Genomic DNA, 22,025 nt, shown 5'->3' on the forward strand with positions numbered 1-22,025 from the left:
AGACCTATAAATACTCGCATATACATATAAACTTCAATGCATATAGACCTATAAATACTCGCATATACATATAAACTTCAATGCATATAGATCTATAAATACTCGCATATACATATAAACTTCAATGCATATAGACCTATAAATACTCGCATATACATATAAACTTCAATGCATATAGACCTATAAATACTCGCATATACATATAAACCTCCATGCATAATATACACCTATAAATACTCGCATATACATATAAACTTCAATGCATATACACCTATAAATACTCGCATATACATATAAACTTCAATGCATATACACCTATAAATACTCGCATATACATATAAACTTCAATGCATATAGACCTATAAATACTCGCATATACATATAAACTTCAATGCATATAGACCTATAAATATAAACTTCAATGCATATAGACCTATAAATACTCGCATATACATATAAACTTCAATGCATATACACCTATAAATACTCGCATATACATATAAACTTCCATGCATATACACCTATAAATACTCGCATATACATATAAACTTCCATGCATATACACCTATAAATACTCGCATTTACATATAAACTTCAATGCATATAGACCTATAAATACTCGCATATACATATAAACTTCAATGCATATACACCTATAAATACTCGCATTTACATATAAACTTCAATGCATATACACCTATAAATACTCGCATATACATATAAACTTCAATGCATATAGACCTATAAATACTCGCATATACATATAAACTTCAATGCATATAGACCTATAAATACTCGCATATACATATAAACTTCCATGCATATACACCTATAAATACTCGCATATACATATAAACTCGATGCGCGCGCATACATACAAAATAAAACGTGGATGCATGCTTTAGTTGTGTATAATATGTATGTGCGAGTGATTTCATATGTGGATGTGCGAGTGATTTCATATGTGGATGTGCGAGTGATTTCATATGTGGATGTGCGAGTGATTTCATATGTGGATGTGCGAGTGATTTCATATGTGGATGTGCGAGTGATTTCATATGTGGATGTGCGAGTGATTTCATATGTGAATGTGCGAGTGATTTCATATGTGGTTGTGCGTGAACTTTTAAGTGCAAACGGAAGGCATTTCAGTGTAAAAGGAAGTCATTTCAGTGTAAAAGGAAGTCATTTGTGTGTACACGGAAGTAACCTGCCTATATTTACCGCATTTACAACTTTGCAATCATGGAGAGGGATCGTGCTACAACTGAAGCAATAGAATTTTGCGAAATGTGCTTACTTGGCGGTCCGTGTACCTTCGGATAATTTGTTTTTTCCTTTTTGTCTTCCAAACGGAAAAACTAAGAAAGCATTCATTTATCATATATTCGACACTCCCTATGAGAATAAATAAACAAACCTCGAGTCGTTTTTTCCCCTCATATTTTTATTTTTGTTTTAATCACACTCTGTTCTAATCCGCCAAATGGGGGGAAAAAATGGATAAACAGCTTGAATATTCGATCTCAACATGGGCGGGAACAAAACGCCCCTTTCCGCTGATTGGTCAACCAAAGATCAACCTTCAGTTCTCCGCGCATTGCGCAACAGAATATATATATATATATATATATATATATATATATATATATATAAATATATCCTTGTACAGATTATTAACAGAGTTTAGTGCAACTACATTTAATCTTGTTCTCATCAAACAGCCAGACTAATAAAAGAGAGAATGTTGTAGTGAAGTGATCAGCAGTCCAATAAAAACAATGCTTTATTTTTTCTGCCAGCTAAATTTCTAAAGCAAACCAGATCATTGTGCGACTCGCAACATAAGGCGCACAGAGTAACCTAGTTAATTCGTGAATGAATCCGAGTCTTTGAACAAATCGGTTGAGTGACTCACCAGCCATACAGCCTTTGTATTATTGAATGAATCAGCGGTTCGAGCGAATCAACTGAACAAAATGACTCATTCATTAACACAGTGACTTGCTGTCACCTACTGGCAATATTTAATATTCGTTTCATCTTGTAATTCTATTTCATATTTCTGTATTCAAAGCATTTTGTATAAAACATAAAACTAATGTCATTGCATTAGGTTATATATTTGCTTTGCTGTGTGAATGTACAGAACTCTCTCAGCATTAAACTGTGTAAATACATCTATAAGCAACTTCAGATTCTGCATTGCCACCTCTGCAGCGCAGGATATTGGCCTGAAACAATATAGTTTCAAACTCTAATTGTATTGAATACATTTAAGATTTTAAATTAAAAGATGGCATGCCTATATTTAATAAGATATAGCTATTTTAAAAAGGTAGCCTTGTTTGACTAATTAATATATGACGCTAATTGGTGGCAATAAATATAGAAATATATATTCATCTCTGGCTTTATTTTTCAATGTGTTAATTCATAGTTTCTAAAACATGTAAATGAACGGCAAGAGCGGATTAAACATTTCTGTTTCTGTTCTGTTTTCAGTTAAAAAGATGTAATTTATGCATCTTGAGTTAATGATTCTTACAACGAAAGTGATTCAATCAAGAACTTTAATAGCTCGATAAACTTTATCTTAGAGCTGTTGGTAAAGCCAAAAAAACTATGTCTATTAATTTTTATATTATCTGTAAAGCTGCTTTGAAATAATCTGTATTGTAAGAAGCGCTAGGCCTATAAATGAAGATTGCGCGGAGTGGAGTTCTGGAGATAAGAATGGCGCGGCTTGATCTTTGGTTGACCAATCAGAGGAAAGGGGCGTTTTGTGCCCGCCCATTTTGAGATCGAACTAAAGCATGCATCCACATTTTATTTTGTATGTATGCGCGAGTGTTTTATGGATGTGTACGCGCGCATCGAGTTTATATGTATGTGCGAGTGAGTAAAGGTGTGTCTGCGTGCAGTGAGTGTATATGTATGTGCGAGTGTTTATAGGTGTATATGCATGGAAGTTTATATGTATATGCGAGTATTTATAGGTGTATATGCATGGAAGTTTATATGTATATGCGAGTATTTATAGGTGTATATGCATGGAAGTTTATATGTATATGTGAGTATTTATAGGTGTATATGCATGGAAGTTTATATGTATATGCGAGTATTTATAGGTGTATATGCATGGAAGTTTATATGTATATGCGAGTATTTATAGGTCTATGCGTGCGTCAAGTTTATATGTATATGTGAGTATTTATAGGTGTATATGCATGGAAGTTTATATGTATATGCGAGTATTTATAGGTGTATATGCATGGAAGTTTATATGTATATGCGAGTATTTATAGGTATGCATGGAAGTTTATATGTATATGCGAGTATTTATAGGTGTATATGCATGGAAGTTTATATGTATATGCGAGTATTTATAGGTGTATATGCATGGAAGTTTATATGTATATGTGAGTATTTATAGGTGTATATGCATGGAAGTTTATATGTATATGCGAGTATTTATAGGTGTATATGCATGGAAGTTTATATGTATATGCGAGTATTTATAGGTCTATGCGTGCGTCAAGTTTATATGTATATGCAAGTTATTCACAAGTGTGTATGCATTCATTACTAACATTATATGTATTGGTATGGATTTCATATTAGTCTGCACGTGTATTTCATATATGTATTTTGAACATCCAATAGTATACATGTATATGCGAGTAATGTATAGGTGTATATGCACGTGTGTTATGTATGTATTGATAAGCGAAGTTTGATTTAAATCCTACGTGGCGCCTCATAATATGTTTCAGATGGTTGTAACAATGTATATCTTTATCTCCCATCTGAACTTGAATGAGCATCTGCAACGTCAATAGTAAGGCATTTCAAAATAAGAGTCCCAGTATTCCGAGCTTGTTTATAATTAAAAGTCGCACATTGTTTATAAGTTTTTGGTTTATGCGATAAACTTTTTTAATTTCATTCCCATTTATTTCATACTCAGGAGGAAAGACTAACAGTATTTGACACATATTATTCAATAATGTATCAGGGTTATAATAGTTCACTAAAACAATAATTTAAAAAAATGTTTTACTTGAAATTTAATAAATGTTAACTGAAATAAAAATAAATAAGCAAACTTATTTTAAGATTTATCTTAACCTGATACCTAGAACAGAAATACAACATTATAAAAGCTATATAGATGTTTTTTTTAAAAAGTGATTGTGCTCTCTTTCGTGTATTTTTAATGTCAAAAACACAATTATGTCAATATGTCTAATTGTATTCAAGTAACAGTCACTTATGTATTTAAATGCACAATGAATGCATCACAATTGAACTAAACTCTTGACTAAAATCTTATGATATTCAGGTGACTAAAATATGGCTAAAACTAAATGGCATTTTAGTCAAAAGACAAAATCTAAAACTAAATCAAAATGCGCTGTTAGAATTAACACTGGTACAGACAACTTAATTTTGGTAACATGACAACACCAATTCAGAGTTTGATTGGGTGACCTAATCGATCTGAGATAACCATCAACCCCAGCCTCAATCTATGCCCCTGCTCACTATAGGATTACAAAAAACATAAAAATAAATAAATACAAATAAATAATAATAATAATAAAGTGAAAACATAAATATACATTAGACAAATGAATTAGCCTGCAACATAAATTAATAATGGCTAATGAAAGACACGTAAATAAGCTAGTCTATCTTTTAGACAGACAGACGGACAGGTGCATTTGATAATATAGTTTATATTTTTTTTCTGAACAGGGACTGAATTATAATCCATGAGCAACCCAGGAAAAAAGATACTTGCCAGGGGGGAAGAGAAAGAGAGCACACAGCGGGTAGCCTCCACTAGACCTTTACACTTCTTTCATTATTTAAAGCAAAAGAGAAAGACTGAAAAAACAAAACACACCATCTGACAAACATGCAAACATCCCTCAAACACACTGAACACCATTCACAAAATGCAAATTCTCAAATCAAAGTACAAACACCAACACACACATAAATAGAGGAAGAACCTGTACAATCTTTTGGCACTCTTGCATGTGACCAGAGGGGGAAAAAAGTCTGGAGGGCTGTAAATGAAACCAGGGAGAAATGTGTCCATATCTCAATGCAATTCATAATTCATATTTACTATCGAACGATTTACAGGCACTGAAATAGGGCCCTATGAAATGTTTTATTTTCCCCAAAATTCCTAGTATTGTTATTTAATGGTTTAATTAAATCTTAAAAATCAAAAAAGCATGTTTAAAAAAAAAAAATTAAATAAAAAAAATTAAACCAGCAAAGCAAAAAATGCTCTCTTTATAATTGATGCAGCTGATGTCACCTTAGTCCTATTATAATCATGCAATCTGTATATATTGCACAATGAATCTTTTCATTTTCATTTTTTTTTGGATTCCTATTTAATGGTTTAAATAAATTTCTAATAAGAAAGCATGGCTAAACAAAAAACTAAAATCAAACATTACCACAGTAAGACATTAACTTGCTGTGTTTCATTAGTTCATTATTTTTATTACTTTAGAGCAAATGATTAGAGGAAATGTGTGTATTTAAAAAAGAAAAGAAGAACCCTGAATTTATATCTACACTGTAAAAAAGTATTTAGAAAAAAAGTTACCTGGTTGCCTTAAAATTTTGAGTTAATTGAAATTAAAATTTTGAGTTAATACAATAAACATTTTTTGAGATTCGACAACCTTTATTAAAATATTATTAAAAGATTCTGTAAGCATATTGGGTAATTGAATGTGTTTTATTTCTGATGACGCAGTGAAACAAATTGTGCTATTGTGGTTTAGACACAATAATATTTTGAGTTTCTATTTATTAAACAAATTTCCTTCATTGTATCAACTAAAAAAATTGTATTTCAATAAACTCTTAAAAATTAAGGCAACCAGGTTACTTACTTTTTTAAGTTAAACCAACAAAAACCAACACAAATTCTTTACAGTGTATAAGTTAACAGCACTTGGTCCTTTTTTTAAGGAGGGAAAAAACGGATGATCTTCTTTGACTTCTACCTGAGGCTCCTGTTCATCTATTGACCAATCAGAAACCTGCAGCCCTAAATTCCCAGCCAATCAGAAACATGCAAACCAATGGCTATCTCCAGACCAAAAAACAATAAACCAACAACACTTCTCATCCAAACTGCAAACACTACACCTGCAGAAATTAAGATGAAACAAACATTTTCCAATTCAAAGACGACGTACCACAACTGTTAAGCTCCCTGCATGTCTTGTATGTGTGTGTGTTTGTGTTTGTGTGTGTGAGTGAAGGGTTAAACTGCTCAGGCAGGAGATCAGACAGTGTCATCGGCCTGAACTCCTGACATTCCTCTAACCCCCCCTCGCGAGAGTTGAGAAAATGGCCGGCTAGCTTACAGACACACAGACACACATACACACATACACACACAGGAGTTACTGATCCCAAAGTCTAAGCGTGCTAATTATCAGTAGACTGAAGTGAACTCTAAATACACGCCACACACCTACAAACGCATGCAAAGTGAGAAAGTTAAGCAAAGTAAAAGAGGGCTTGAGATTGAGACCTACTGTGTAGTTTGGCCTGGCAAACTTCCCACATGCTTTTTTCCCCCTTATGACTTGACTAACCCCTCCCTCTTCTCAACGTCCTTCCTTTCTTGTCCTCCCTCCCCTTCCGCTGTGCAGCAAAGACCGCCTACTGTATCTATAGACATGCTACCAGAAACCCTTCCTGTTTACCTTTAACCCCTCGTGTCCCTCACCAGATCTGTGAAGCTCACAGCTTTTCTCCTGACGTCATCCGTCATTTGATTCTGACCCTAGATTAAGTGCTTGAGGGAGAAACAGACTGTCGGACTAGTTGAATGAGAAAACGTCTGTCTGTCCTAGAATGGTGGCAGATTTACAGAAATGAACGCACATGCGTGCTGAGCTGAATTAGGTGAAGGAAAATGGTATGAGCCGCTTGTACACAGATGGGGAGCACAAACACACAGACGCATGCAGACATACAGTGGGAGGTAATCAGGTATCAGGTTACAGTGCTGGTTGGAGACTAGGCCTGACAGACCGGCCCAGTTATATAAACCTCACAGATGCAGGGTCAGGAAGCAACAAAGCAAGTTGGCCACACACAGGCACGCACTCACTCACACAAAGAGGCGGATGCGCGCACACACACACACACACACACACACACACACAGACAGACAGACCGGTTTTACTCACACAGCGCATTCACACGGCACATGGCAGAAGGCCTACAGGAAAGCAAACACACATACACACCTTACTTCAAGGGTGAGGGGGTGCACAAACAAAGCCATTTTCATCCATTGGCATTGAGACATCTGCATTCCCACTTATTTCTCTTTAACGTATACAGACATATAAATGACCAGAGTATAAATGACCATATATGACCAGTGAGTACCTTTAAATAAATATATATGCCTTTGATAAGTACAGCGAACATTCAAATCTCATGTCATGCTGACACAGAGCATAAGAGAGCCGTTGTCATCGTGTACAGTTATGAAACAGCTTCACATACAGCTATGTATTTATTGATTTTTCAAACGCACATTTTCGATCAAGTCAATGAATCATTGAGGAATATTAATCCTGGTCTTTACCCAGCTTGTCATTATTTAAATTCTTCTGAAGTGAAATGTTAAACTTTTTAACAGTAGGCGTATATAATTTATATATTGCTTGCAAAAATAATACATTAAAATCGATCCTGATTCTTTATTTTACGTCATGCAGTAGGTGGCGGTATATGTACCTTCAAGCGGGTTTACCAAACGCCATTAAAAGAAAAAGAAGCTCAAAATGTATTGTGCGTGATGCCAAATTAAGTCTGTTCTAGTGCGTGAAGTAACGTTCAAACTTCTAACATATTTGATGCACAATTTGTAACTAATCACTCAAAAAAAAAAGAGTTTATTTTTATCTGCCATCAGACTATCCGAGACATTGTTGCCAAAACGCGTTGCGTCTTGCAAACCGCAAACTTTATGCTTTCTCACTTTTTCTTTTACAATTACAATTATCCTTCTTTTTTGTAAATACAAAACACAAAAAGTTTATGTCAGTAGTCCAAGCGGCAACCTCCCGCGATCTCTCTTGAAGCCAATACGGAAGTAATGTAAACTGCAATTCCTCAACTGGCCTCTAGGGACAGGCTCCAAAAGGGAGCAGAATCTCATTGAGCTCCATGTTAAAATTCTCAATTTTAAAGCAGAAAAAAACATGTTTACAGCCTGGTACAAATTGTGGTTTTAGCTTATAAGGCTCATTTTGATCTTCATGACAACTGTGAGGGGGGTGATTTTTTTATAACTCATTCGTTTACGTTATAGAAAGCCTTAAAGTTCTGCATAATTAAGGGCGTGGTTACAGGTGGATAGCCATTTATCTGCCGTCTATAGTTATTGCGTCACCTCAGCTCCGCGCACATCCCGCCTTTTTGCCCATTTTCTGTTATCCGGGAGTGACACGCGATGACTCGCACACAAGATGGCAACGCCCAGCTCGACTCTACTTTAAGCTTTAGAACGGCTTATCAGAATCCTATGGGTGACGTCACGGACACTAGGTCCATATTTTTTTACAGTCTATGCAGTAGTCCCATATTCATAATTGTGACCACACAGTCTGTTTACAACGTCTACCATTGTAACAGATGTTTAACATCTATAATATATATATATATATATATATATATATATATATATATATGAGAAATAATACACAAGTAGCAGTGCGATATGGCTGTATATGGCGTCAACAGTTTGATGAAACAAGTGTGTAAATAAATAAGAAACAACAAGTGTCTTTATAAACCCTCTTTTGTGCGGAATTACTTTCTCTCGCCACAGATTCAAATTTCAAGTTGAAAGTTTGACAGTTAGCGCCCAAGCCTCCGTTACTAATTCTAAAATTCTGAGTCCCTTCATTAAAGATGATTGTAAACAACGCAAATGTATAGTAAATTTATCAAGGGATAATTACATGGTTTATTTTGTGTGTGGGTGTGTTAATGTCTCTTTAGCTCCGCCCACTGCATGTCTGCACAAGCTCGGCTGTTTTCGTAAAGGAAATCGTATCTGCCTTTTATATGGCAAAACTAAAAACTCTTAGGAGATGAAGCATTCAATACTACTCTATATGTACTCAAAATTAACATGAGACTGGGATAAAATTTGCTTGTTATGTACCTTTAAAGGGGTCATATAATGGTACATGCACTTTTACAAGTTGATTGTACTAAAATGTGCTGACAGTGCCTGTACACAACCAACCTATAATAATAAAAATCCATCCAGTGTTTTTTTTTTTTTTATCTCCTTATATGTTTCCCCCCATCTCAAATCGAGCCGCCTGATGTCACATGGTCGGACGCCCCTCCCAAGATTGTTAACTGACACAGACCCGCCCTGAACGAGCTGTCATCATAGTCCACCATGGTTGATACGCTGGAGCAGAATGGCAGCAGTCATTTTGATGTTCCTAAATCCAAACCGCTCAAGACGCAGTGGCTAAGTTTTGTTCCTGATCAACGTCAATGCTTTTATGGTTGGGCAAATAATTTCTCAACAGACTGCTTTACAAGGGGCAGTATAAAGCAGGTTTTGCTAAGCTGCTCCTGAAAAAAGGATCGGTACCAACTATTCGTGTTCTTGCTGCAGCTCTAGAAGTGAGTGTAACGTTTGATTAGCTTGCACGCTTCACGCTGAATGCAGCTAAAGCTGTATCAATATAATTCATAATCCCACGTTTATAATGAACGTTATGGTTATTGTGTTATTACAAACCGTGTATGCTGGTGATTAATGTGGTAACACTACATATAACGGTGTCTGTTACTGTCCAAAACAAAACAAAAAAACACGCTGTAACAGTTATTACACTGCATAGATAACGTTATGCATCACTGGCAAGCATACATTTACTGAAAAAAGGTTTTATTGGCATTAGTTGTAACATCAATCTGTCAATGAACTAACATATTCATCCTTAAAAGGGGTGTGTGAAATGCTGTTTCATGCATACTAAACTTTTTACACTGTTAAAGACTTGGATTCCCATCCTAAACATAGAGAAAGTTTCAAACACTAATGTTGGACGTTTGATGGAGTATTTCTGTGTCAAAAATACCCCTTCCGGTTTCTCACAAGTTTCGGAGAGTTTTTTTCGAGTATGGGTCTGCTTGACGTCGACAGAGCGGAAGGTCCTTGTATGGGCCGTACGGGCTCTTCTCCCGGTAGGGTGCACGCGCGTGACTAGAGCGAGAGAGGAAATGCACGCCCATAAACACTGCTCTCAAGCTGCAGATTCACTCGTTCGTGAACACTTCTGTTGCGCCGCGCTCCACTTTATTCCTATGGGTGACATTATACGACTTTAATGCGCCTGCACAGCATTCCGGGAAGGCAGCGCTGCATTTGAACCGATTTGAACGCAGAAATGACGAGAAGCGTCACATCACGCTTCGGTCGTGTCGAAATAGTGGATCTCCACGGTCTCTGCTGTCAGGACTTTACCAAATCAACAAGAAGTGTGTTTTTGACGGAGCGGTCCCAGCGATAAAGATTCACGGTCGTGCTTTGGAAGCAGGCGGTGAGTAAAACTGCTTAAAATGTCTGTTGTTGGCTATTGTAGTGTCAGAAAATTGTAGTGTCAGTTTGTTAATTGTAAAACCACCTAAACATAAAGCTAGGCTAGGGGATGTTCTCACAAAAGTGTGCTTCTTCATGCAAATGCACTAACGTTACTCCATTGTTTTTTTATACACTATCTGACGTGCAAAACCATTTTGCTTGCTACTGCTAAGGTTTAGTCGCATACAATAGTCCATAAACCAAATCATGTCATCGTAAACCACGAGTAAACACACACAAATGTTGACAGGCCACTAAATACAGTATATACCACAGAGACGGACGTCCTGCTGTTGCTGTTTCTCCTGTTCAATTGATTTCATCCTCCGGATCTGATTCTGGATCATATCTGTATAGTTGAATCTGATTGATAGCCATGGTTTATTAGAGTAACGTTTTCTTTTCCACGCATGACGATGTCAGCTTTCAGCAATCACTCGTGCAGTAGCTGCGCGCTCGTCATTCTTTAGCTCCGCTCACACGATACGTTTATTTCCGGAAAGACTCAGTACAGCCTATATTACTTTTATAAATATAATAAAACTAAAGATTTTCGGAGATATGAAGGATGCAATACTACTCTATAGGTACTCAAGATTGACGTGAGATTGACTGAAACTGAGTGTTTCACCCCCCCATTTAAACACATAGCATTCGTATCTCACTACGCTACCCTGCCAGTACAAAGATAGATCAAAGTGACATTCTGTTAACCAACCATTCAGAAACGTCCCGTTCGAGCCTTAATTTTCTAACTTCGTTGGGGTCGTCATCTTGTTTCGGTTTCGACTCCGGTTCAAATTGATATGGTTGCACAGATGTGTCCTCAGAGACTCCTGTCGCCATTCTTTCCCCTCAATTGTTGTCAAGGCAACACTCCATGTGTGTTGTGTCAAACCGCCCCACAGAACAGAGTAGGGATGGGTACCGAAACCCGGTATTAAACGGGCCCCGGGGCTGAATTTTGAAAGACCGTTGTATCGATAAGCTCGGACGTTATCGGTTCTGCTGTCGGTACTTTTACTGCCTGGTTACAAGATGGTTGTGATAATGTTTTGGCTTTAGATTTTGGCAAAGAATATAATTTTAATATTTATGTCTAGCGCAACATAATTCCCTTTGCAGCAGTAGCCTACGCTGTCATTTCTCCCTATAACTCAAACAGAATCAGCACGATCAGTGATTGTTGTAAAATACAGTCTAGCTACTGCTGGTAAATTGTGGGACACGTTTAATAATAAAAACAGCGATTAAAAGCACAAAAATGTGCCCAAGAGATTGTTCCCAAGTCGGCGCGCGCTCCGAAACAGCCCGCAACGAGCAAATTACACTTTCGGTTTCACACTCACGTCTAAACGATCAAATGTACACAAACATCTATGTCAAAATGACCGGGTTGGAGAGTCTCTTAAACACAACACAGTTTGTGTCTAAAATGGACGTAGTTATTATGGATATTAGTCGGGAGAAAATGTAGTGAATCTGCCTATTATCAGTCGTCAGAGCTGCACATCTGTCTTAAAGAGGCAGCGGTGTAAATAAACATGCTGATGAATTACTGCGAATTAAACAACCAAATGAAAAGAGAAAATCACTCACAGCTCTTGAATGAATAACTTCAGCTTTAATAAGCATTAATTTAGGCTATTTATGATAAACTATGCAGTGTTATTTTACATTTGATCACTAGAATTCTTCCTGAAATTAAAGCACCGTGTAGGCCTATATAATGTGTATCTTTGTTAATTGTGTGTGTGTGTGTGTGTGTGTGTGTGTATGTGTGTGTGTATATATATATATATATATATATATATATATATATATATATATATATATATATATATATATATATATAGTATAATCTAGGCCTGCACGATATTGGAAAAAAATTACATTGCGATATTTTTTTCCCCAACGATATATATTGCGATATTGAGAGCCATCAATCCAGGCTAAAGTCAATAATTACCATTCCGTGATATTAATAATTTCACTGATAAGCAAGCTTCATTACAAGTGACAAAAAGAAATGTTGGAAAGTATGTGCAAACATGAAACTAAACCTCCAGTAGGTGGCAGCAGGTGACCGTCTTAATGAGTGAGTCACTGAGTCGTTCATTCAAACAATTCATTCGAACACTGAATCGTTTACACTTGTTGCTATGAGTGAGACGCGTTACGGGTCTGACTGAACGATTTTCACTGCTGAAATAGAACAACAACACTAAATATTGCATCTAAAATGTAAATGACTAAGTGATTGTTAATTAGTTGTTTATGGAGCTGTCATATGAAATCAGTGTCATTTTCAGTCGTGATGGTATTCAGGAAAACGCTCGTGTTGTGATTTCTCCTCGAGAGGCTGCACGAGCGTCAACAGCGCGACCTTATTATCATCAGTTCATTATATATTATTATCCACAATCGATCGCCACTTACACTAAATAAATGCACAAACATTCTTGCATTTTGGTGATTCGCTAGTTATTTCTTGCTTTAATCCAGCTCTAGTCCGTCAGTAAAGTAAAATTATCTTTCACTTGTCCCTTCAAAACACCCACATGTCCTGGACAAGCATTAATGTCGAGCCCTGCTTTGTATTCGTCATAAAGAGCTTTGTGGTGACGTTTTAAATGATCAGACAAATTGCTGGTGTTTTCTTGTTTTGTGGCCACAAGACACTCCATGCAAAGTACCTCTTTTTAGTCAACATCCTCCTTTATGTAGCCAAAATAGTCCCAAAAAGATGATTTCTGGTACGAACCTTTTTTTTCCCTCTTCGGATCCTCTTCGTCGCGCATTTTAGCAGTGAATAGGCTTGTTTGAGATGAGCAAAATCTGCGCAGAATCGATCACCGGTGATCAGCGCGAGATGCATGCCGGTTAGAAATGTGTCCGAGGGCGGCCCGCCTTGCTCTGATGTCATGCCGACGTATGTCAAAAATCTCTCGCGATGGCGAGGCGGATGTGTCGGATTCTGCAGTCGAGCGCAGTTGCTCTCCACCGACTGCGCGGAGCAAAAGCATGATGGGAAACGACTTGCTGACGACACAGCTTAATGCTCATTGGTTTAAATAACCATGATGCAATGCAAGGTGTTTTTTAATATATTTGAATTTAAAACTCTGGTATCATGTTTTTATGTGTATAAATTATGTGTGCATATTCTCAAACTCTCGGACAGTGCGGTCTTTCTGTGGGTTATGTGATTGTTGTCATATTAATAAAAATATATAAAAACATGTGTGTAATTAAAGTAAAAATGCTTGATAAGCAGGCCTTTCGAAAGGAAATAAATAACAAAAACTTTGGGTGCCTTGTTCATAATATTTATTTTCATATAAAAGCAACAGAACTTAAATTACATCCAGTTTATCAGCAACAGAGCGCACAAGTGTGAATCCCGCGATATCTGCAACTGATCTCGCAGGTGTCTGATCCACTACGAGAAGAGAGAATTGTCCGGCTTGCCTGCACTTTTTTCACTCCTCCCCTCACTGCAGCCGCCTAGTCTCGCCTTTATTTCAGGCGAGGCAAGGCGCATCTCAAACAAGCCTATTGTTTGGCCGTGAGCGGTGAGCAGCAGCACAGCGAACCAATCACTGTGCAGGCATGAGGAACGTGCATGTCACTCCAGCAACAAACTCGTGTTTACTGTGTGCTTCCTTAAAGGGGGGGTGAAACACTCAGTTTCAGTCAGTGTCATGTCAATCTTGAGTACCTATAGAGTAGCATTGCATCCTGCATATCTCCGAAAAGTCTTTATTTTTTATATAATTATATAAGAAAGATGCGCTGTTCCGAGTCTTTCCGAAAAAAGCCGAGCGGGTGGGGGCGTGTCGTGTGGGCGGAGCTAAATAATGACGTGTGCTCGCCGCTGCTATTGTGTTGAGTCGAGTGCGTCGTAAAGCTGTGTCATCCCTAACAGCGGGAAAAAACTTTATTCAAAATAAAAATATGGCTTTTAATCAGATACAGCCATACATCTATGATCCGGAATCAGACCCAGAGGCTGCAGTTGAACAGGAGCAGCAGCAAAAACGACTAGAACAGGACGTCTGTATGTGGTACAAGTTATACACTAACTATATAATATGCTTAGCGGCTTGTGTTATTTACATATTTATACTTGAATTATATCGTCGTATTTTTGTCTTTGAAGGTGTGCATGTGGGAAGTGCAGTTGTGCATGTGTGTGTGTGTGTTTACGCGTGGTTTGTGTGGACAGTAAGCGGACTGGTTTTGCACGGCAGGCTAAGTTAGTGTTTACATAGAAAGACACGGAATAGTAGCGCATTTGAATGAAGAAGCGCGCTTATTTAGTTCAACATATTTCCCCCCTCTTTGTGTATTGTTGTTTGGAGTGCTTTTACAATACACAAACATAAAGTTACACATATAGTGGCCAGCTAAACAAATGTACACGCACTACGCATCGCATGCTCCATTGATCAATTAACTATACGTGATCATGTTTAGGCTACTTGATGAGCATAGGCAAAAACACAGACATTTGAAGCAGTCTTACTCACCGCCTGCGGTTCTAACATTGGGACTGCTCCATCCTTCAGCATTAGGCGATCGGGAAAATCCGGCGTCGAGCTGGGCCTTGTTTATGAAACAGTCGGCACCGAAATGCAGCGAACAGATATAAACATTCGCGCAACTCAGTTGCTGATCCGGAAAAGCAAATTACATCCACTGTTGCCTTACCGCAGGGTTTTGGGGAATCTGTGCAGGACTGTCTTGGTCTGGCAACCAAAAACGCACTTTTTTGGTGACATTGTTATGTGCACATCACCTGTCCAGCATCCTACAAGCCAGCGCTTTGATGGGCGTAGCCTGTTGCTTTCGCTCTCTCCCTCTCTCTCTCTCTCTCTCTCACGCTCTTCCGGTAGAATTGTTCGTAAGGCCCATACAAGGAAATTCCGCCCCCATTAACGTCAAAGGGGACGCATGATCGCAAAAAACTTGCCGAAACTTATGACTAACCGGAAGTAGTATTTTTGACAAAGAAATACTCCCATCAAACGTCCACCTTAACTTTTGAAACTTTGTCTATGTTTAGTATGGGATTCCAAGTCTTTAACAGTGTAAAAAGATCAGTATGCATGAAACAGCATTTCACCCCCCCTTTAATACACCATGGGCTACTACCATCGACCGTAAAAAAATACTACTACCCTTCACATCGCATGTTCCGGCGATGTGACTATCGCACACGCGCACATCGCGATGTCGATGTTAAAACAGAATATCGTTCAGCCCTAGAATAATCTACAAAAAGTACCGATCAGAATACCGTTAAAGTTCCGGACCGATAAGCAGTATCGTTAAGAGTAGTAATACCGTTAAAACCTTAACGATACCCATCCCTAGAACAGAGGGGCGGGGTGAGCCAAAGCGCATTATCATTTAAAGTCACATGCACTAAAATGGCTTGCTGAAAACAGAGCTGTTTTTGACCAGGTAAAATTGACCAGAGTGTTTTCTTACAATACTAATGAGAATTTTATATTAAAGTATATTTCAAACTTTTTATTTAGACACTAAAGAATCATATAAACTAGTACAAAACTGGCATTATATGACCCCTTTAAGTAAAAATATAAAAGTTATAAAACTATGCCCTTAGCCAAATCAATTTGATCTGGAATAAGACCAAATTGAAGTTAATAAGACCAAAAATTGCCCGTTTGATACACGCAAAATGAATTATACCTCATGTTACACTAACTACATACAAGCCAGCAGCATTCCCGATGGACTGGCCAAAACGAATGTTCTTGTGGATACGTGAGCACAGAATGGCTGCTGATGGTCTGAAGCTCACATCCGTGAAAGCGACTGAACAAACTGTAAAATAGGCGCTATGTTTATGAGTAGTGGATTTGCTCGACCGCCATGACAGTGGCGGAGTGATACACATGGTGAAATGGTACCAGTGATGCTACTAAGAGATGTATATAAGAGATGCAATCCCCCATCTCTCTCTCTCTCTCTCTCTCGGGAGAACTATCAATTAAAAAAAAAAAAAAAAAAAAATATATATATATATATATATATATATATATATATATATATATATATATATATATATATATATATATATATATATATATATATATAAAGACAAATAAAATATTTCTGCCATCACTGAAAAAAGATCCTTATTCCTTACTTAGCCAGATTGTGTAGTTACAGTATCCACCAGCAGGGGCTAAATTGGCAAAACTTTACTGAACACAACAACAAACCCACAAGTAACAGTTAAGTGTTTAAAATGTGAAGATAGAACTATAAAAGTACAGTATCATAACACACCCAATATCATTCCACAAGTCAGCAGGAGAATAAAATTGATAATTCAAACTAAATTCAAGTGAAACACAGAGTTAAAAAAAACAACAACAAATAAACATTTGACCCCTTTAAAAAGCAGATCCATCATCTGAATCCCATCCAGACAGTAGGTTAGGGGGTTTGTGTGTGCATGTGAGTGATGTGGATTGGTATTTGCATCTATGTTGCTGAATGTTCATTCTGCACAAAGCAGCAGCACAAAGGGGCTCTGTTCATGCCGTCAGCCGGTCTCGCTTGCTCTCTCGGGCCCTCACACTATCACACCACCCTGTAACACTGTGACCGCCGCTGCTCTACCCTGTCACTCATTCCAAACTGTTGTTCACATTTTAACTAGGTCGATTCCTAAATTGTCTGATAAAATGGCAGTTTATTTAATTACCTCAAACATTTTCAATCCTGATCAACAAAGCTGTCATGCAAAAAAATATGTCTTTCATATTATAAGAGGGGTTCATTAGAATGTGAAGGTATATGATATGACATTTCCCAGAGACTTTTTTTTAAAATAACAGATCTAAGCAAACATGAGGAAAACACCTGTGTAAAAGTACAGACTGTTTTTGTTGTAATGTATTAGTCTAATGGGAGTTAGACCCTCATTGATTTGACCATTGAATGCACTGAAGCAGGGTCATCTTTGAAGTATTGTGAATAAAACAACATACTAGTGAAATTTCTGTCTGAACATGTTCAGCCATGATCTTGTATTTTCTACAAACATTTTAACCCAAGTAAACCACAAAAAAGCCATTCCCCTCTACTGCAACTAAATGACGTCCTAGGCCTAGGTGAAGGGAAGTTTCAGTATTGAAACACCAACCCCTCGTAGTCCAGAGGCTTATAAAGCTAAGAACATTAAAGCACAAACTCGCCCCCGAGACCCTCAGGGAGAGAAAAGGTTGAGTGCATCTCTCTCTTTTACCCTGGGACTGCCTCACATTATACATCTGTTGGCTTTCCACAGTCCAGTGCACATGAATGGCTCCTCTCTCTCTCTCTCTCTCTCTCTCTCTCTCTCTCTCTCTCTCTCTCTCTCTCTCTCTCTCTCTCTCTCTCTCTCTCTCTCTCTCTCTCTCTCTCTCTCTCTCTCTCTCTCTCTCTCTCTCTCTCTCTCTCTCTCTCTCTCTCTCTCACGCACACACACACACACACAGCAACACAAACACACTCACTACAGGAAGTCACACGATATGAACTCTGATCCACATCCCATCCTGCCTCTGCTTTAATTAAGGATCTGTGAGGACAGACAGATTGACTAAAGGAGAACATAATCTATCATGACTGACTTTCAGTGTCTTTACTGGAAAAGTCACATATTTGTAACATATCTGAACACAGTAGATGGATGCAGCAATACTTAACTTCTGGCCAAGAGTCGATAATTGCTTTCATGTTATGGCTGATTACTAATAAATGGCTAATACTAAAATTGTATAAAATTTTGTGCAAATAAATAACAATTGAAACACAATATAAATAATATAAAGATCACATTTAGCGGAGATAATTATTTGCAAAAAATTTAAGTGAGTAACAGTAAATGGGATTGTGGCAGAGATGTGGGATATTCATATAAATTGTTATTCTATTATTAATGTATACATTAAATGTATTAAAAGAGTAATGGAATATAATTGCAGTATTTTTGTTATTAAGCAATAGCATTTGTATTATACTAAATGTATTTAGGCTACTGTTAGTCATAAGTATCATAGCAACAAAATGTTACTATTTTACAATGATTGTGAGGTGCATGTAAGAGACAAAATATGTAATATTAATTTGTGAAATGTTCACCTGTTTGGCAAGTGTTTGTAATGTTCTGATGATAAAACCACAATTAACTGTCTGGTTTCCACAGCCTTTTTTGGCCATATTGCCCAGCCTTATACGCAACATTGACAATACTGGAAAAAAAAATCCAACAGTCAATATGGTGAAATTAACTACAATCCATCTCTCTATTGACAAACAAAGAGGAGACTCCTGTTTGCATTTCTCCTCACGGAAAAACAAGAGCACTGGCAAATCAGAAAATGTATTTAGGTAGGTGTATTTGTGAGCACACGTCTGACTGAAAGAGCACTGCATGTGCCCAGTAGAACTGGTGGAAAGAGTTCACAGTGTGTGTGTGTGTGTGTGTGTGTGTGTGTGTGTGTGTGTGTGTGTGTGTGTGTGTGTGTGGCAGCTGAATCACTGAGCCTCAACTCCCTGTGTCAGCAGCAAAGAGCTGAGGGGAAAGACTGATGCTCATGCATCACAACACAGAGAGAGACAGATAGAAAGACAGACAGGGAGAGAAAGAGGAGAAAGAGAAAGAGTTGACACCGCCAGGCAGCATTGCTGAAAGCACTGCCTGCTGCTTGCGATCACAGTCTAGACAGCACTCCTGCTCTTTTCATTCTCTCTCTCATTCTCAATTTCCCTCAGGAAACCTCATTATCAACATCTCCCTTCTGCCTGCACTCACTCACAAACACTAATCTCACATCAACACACACTGTCAGAAAAACCACAAGCCAGACCCACTCTAGTCAGTCGGAGGGCACCTCCCACTATCCTATGGTTGGCCTGACCCACATCTTGTTATAGCCTTAAGAACGCTTAGCCCCAGTAAGTCCTAAACACCACTGCAACTCTTAATCGGCTGCTACAGTACCTGTCTAAAGGCCCTTGACAGGAGGAGTGGTGAATTATTATTGAAATGGAGCCTGTCTTTCTTGACCTTTCTCTTCCAGTACAGTTGAACACTACAATGTAGCCTGTTGTTAAAGTAGTCCATGGTCTGCTTGGCAACATTCCTGCAACAGTTTAATTTATCTCTCATCCATGTCATATCTGTCATATGTATTTTAAATCTGTCATATTTCCTGGTGTAGATATACACCAACAATGACTAGAAAAATCCTGTCAAAATAAGCCAAGCAGAGCTGATAACTACAACATAGCTCATAGCTATAATCTTAGACTCACTCCAACATCCCAACACTGAACATTTAAAGCCATCAAACAAAATAACAAAAGATCTGAGAACTGCTTCTCTCACCTGTACATTGTATGCCATTGGCACCTCCTCCATGCCTTCCTGCTCCTTCACTTCCTCTTCTCTGGCATTCCCTAGTCCTACATTTATCCAAGAGTGATTGGAGTTCTCTTCCTGGTCTAGTGCCTCCAGCTGGGGCAACAGCTCATCTCCCATAAGGTCAGGAGCGTCACCCAGGTCGTCAAGTCTTTGTTCATTTTGCTCTCCAAGCAAGACCTCCTCCAGAGCCTGAAACCCGTTGATGCTGCTTACGCTCTGGTTCGTAACCAAAGGTCCAGGCACATCACAGCTCCTTCGCTCTGCCGTAGAGTATGGGCGGTTTGCAGGGAATGAGTTCAGACCACCTGAGAACACCTCAGAGGAGCTGAAGAGATTCTGGTCTGATTTGGAGCTACGCAAGGGGCACTGTTGTGCTGGACTGCCCGGTATTCTGACTTGATGCTGCTGATGTTCCATTCCGGAATTAGACAGGAAAGGACAACCAGTATCCAACAAGTTTGAAGCTGAGGGTGAGATGGACATAGAAGATGTTGTAATAGATACTGGGGCAGAGGAGAAAGACTGAGTTTCATTTACAACAGGGGGAGCATAACGAGCACTGGGATAGGACGAAGCATGGCTAGCCGAGTCATTTGAGAAAGAGTGAGCTGCAGGGGAAGACTGGACAGTGAAGGCCAAGTCATTGTCTTCCAACCTTGGACCTGTAGTAAAACCTTGGACCCCTTGTGCTACCTGAAAGCCACTGTGTTGAGAAGACACAGGCCTCATTGAGGCCTCAAGATACTGCTTTGACTGTGAATGACTACTTGGGGCAACTGTAGGGTGAAAGGGACTACCCTCTACACTGAGTGAGTTATGGTGTCGCTGCTGGGAATGATTTTGGGGGACATTGCCCTCATAGTAAAAATTTAGGTTCTGATAGGTCTTGCCAATATGGTGCAAGCCCTGATGGGCTATTTGTTGGTGTGGAAGCTGCAGCTGGTTTGAGATTGGATGTTGATTGAGACTGAGCTGTCTTTGCTGAAGATGTTGATGACTGTACTGCTGATGTTGAGTTTGATGCTGCTGAAACTGTTGTTGCCGTTGAAATTGTTTATGTTGAAGTTGTTGATGAAGTTGTTGGTGGTGTTGATGGTGCTGATGGTAGTTATTCCCTTTTTGATCATGGTTTCCCCACATGGGGCTGTTGGGAAGAAACAGCCCATTGGTCTGGGGCACTTGAAATGATTGCTGCTGTGGCAAAAATGCTCTTCCATCATTGCTACCTACTTCTGGACCAGGGAAGGACTGTTCCATTGAGGTCTGTGCCTTCACAGTGTCAAAATGCCCTACAGGTTGACTGTAGGGTATCCCGTGTTGGATGGTAGAAGATCTGGACCCTGCATCCACCTGAAGATTCTCTAAACTAGGACCCAGGTGAAGTTCATCATCCAAGGACACTGACCCAGGGGTAAACCCTGGATCATCCTGGACTAGGCTGTCAAGCCCTTCACCAAATATGTTAGGGTCATCAAAGAAGTCCATGATGGGGTTGGTCATTGTATGAGTTCAGTGCATGAAGTGTCTGCCCCCTCAGCGGCCCCAACCACAGGACTGCTGAATGCAACTGGGAGCTAAAGACTGTCAGAGTTTGTTGAACCACTGTGTGTCCATCACCAAGAAGGGCATCATTCTAGAAAAAGATAAACAAAATTACACATACATTTAGATATGCAAAACACTTAATATGGCATTCAGAACTATTTCATTAACCTGCTACAAGTTCATAGCCTGGTCTTACCAGACTCTCGTACATTTCATTTGTACAGAGAATCTGGCCACTCGCCATTGACAAGCGTTTACTTCCATGAAGGCAGGTACTCTTTTGAAGTTTAAAACTATTGGATCTCCCATAACCAATCGCTAACGTTTGGTCGTGACGTATGTCGTGCGTCC

The 22,025-nt window shown here is 38.5% G+C and overlaps 1 protein-coding gene across 7 annotated transcripts in view; it reads right to left on the reverse strand.

Annotated features, from left to right (window-relative positions):
* The window catches only part of chd9 (chromodomain helicase DNA binding protein 9), a 98,204-nt gene that overhangs the window by 57,697 nt on the left and 18,482 nt on the right, over nt 1-22,025 (reverse strand). For all 7 annotated transcript variants that reach the window (XM_067440134.1, XM_067440128.1, XM_067440113.1 and 4 more), the window contains exon 2: nt 20,094-21,762. In XM_067440134.1, coding sequence (XP_067296235.1) covers nt 20,094-21,629 — 1,536 coding nt within the window. In that variant the 5' untranslated portion in view covers nt 21,630-21,762. The remainder of the gene's footprint in view (nt 1-20,093; nt 21,763-22,025) is intronic.

This window comes from Pseudorasbora parva, chromosome 1, assembly GCF_024679245.1.
Source record: "Pseudorasbora parva isolate DD20220531a chromosome 1, ASM2467924v1, whole genome shotgun sequence".
Taxonomy (NCBI): Eukaryota; Metazoa; Chordata; class Actinopteri; order Cypriniformes; family Gobionidae; genus Pseudorasbora; species Pseudorasbora parva.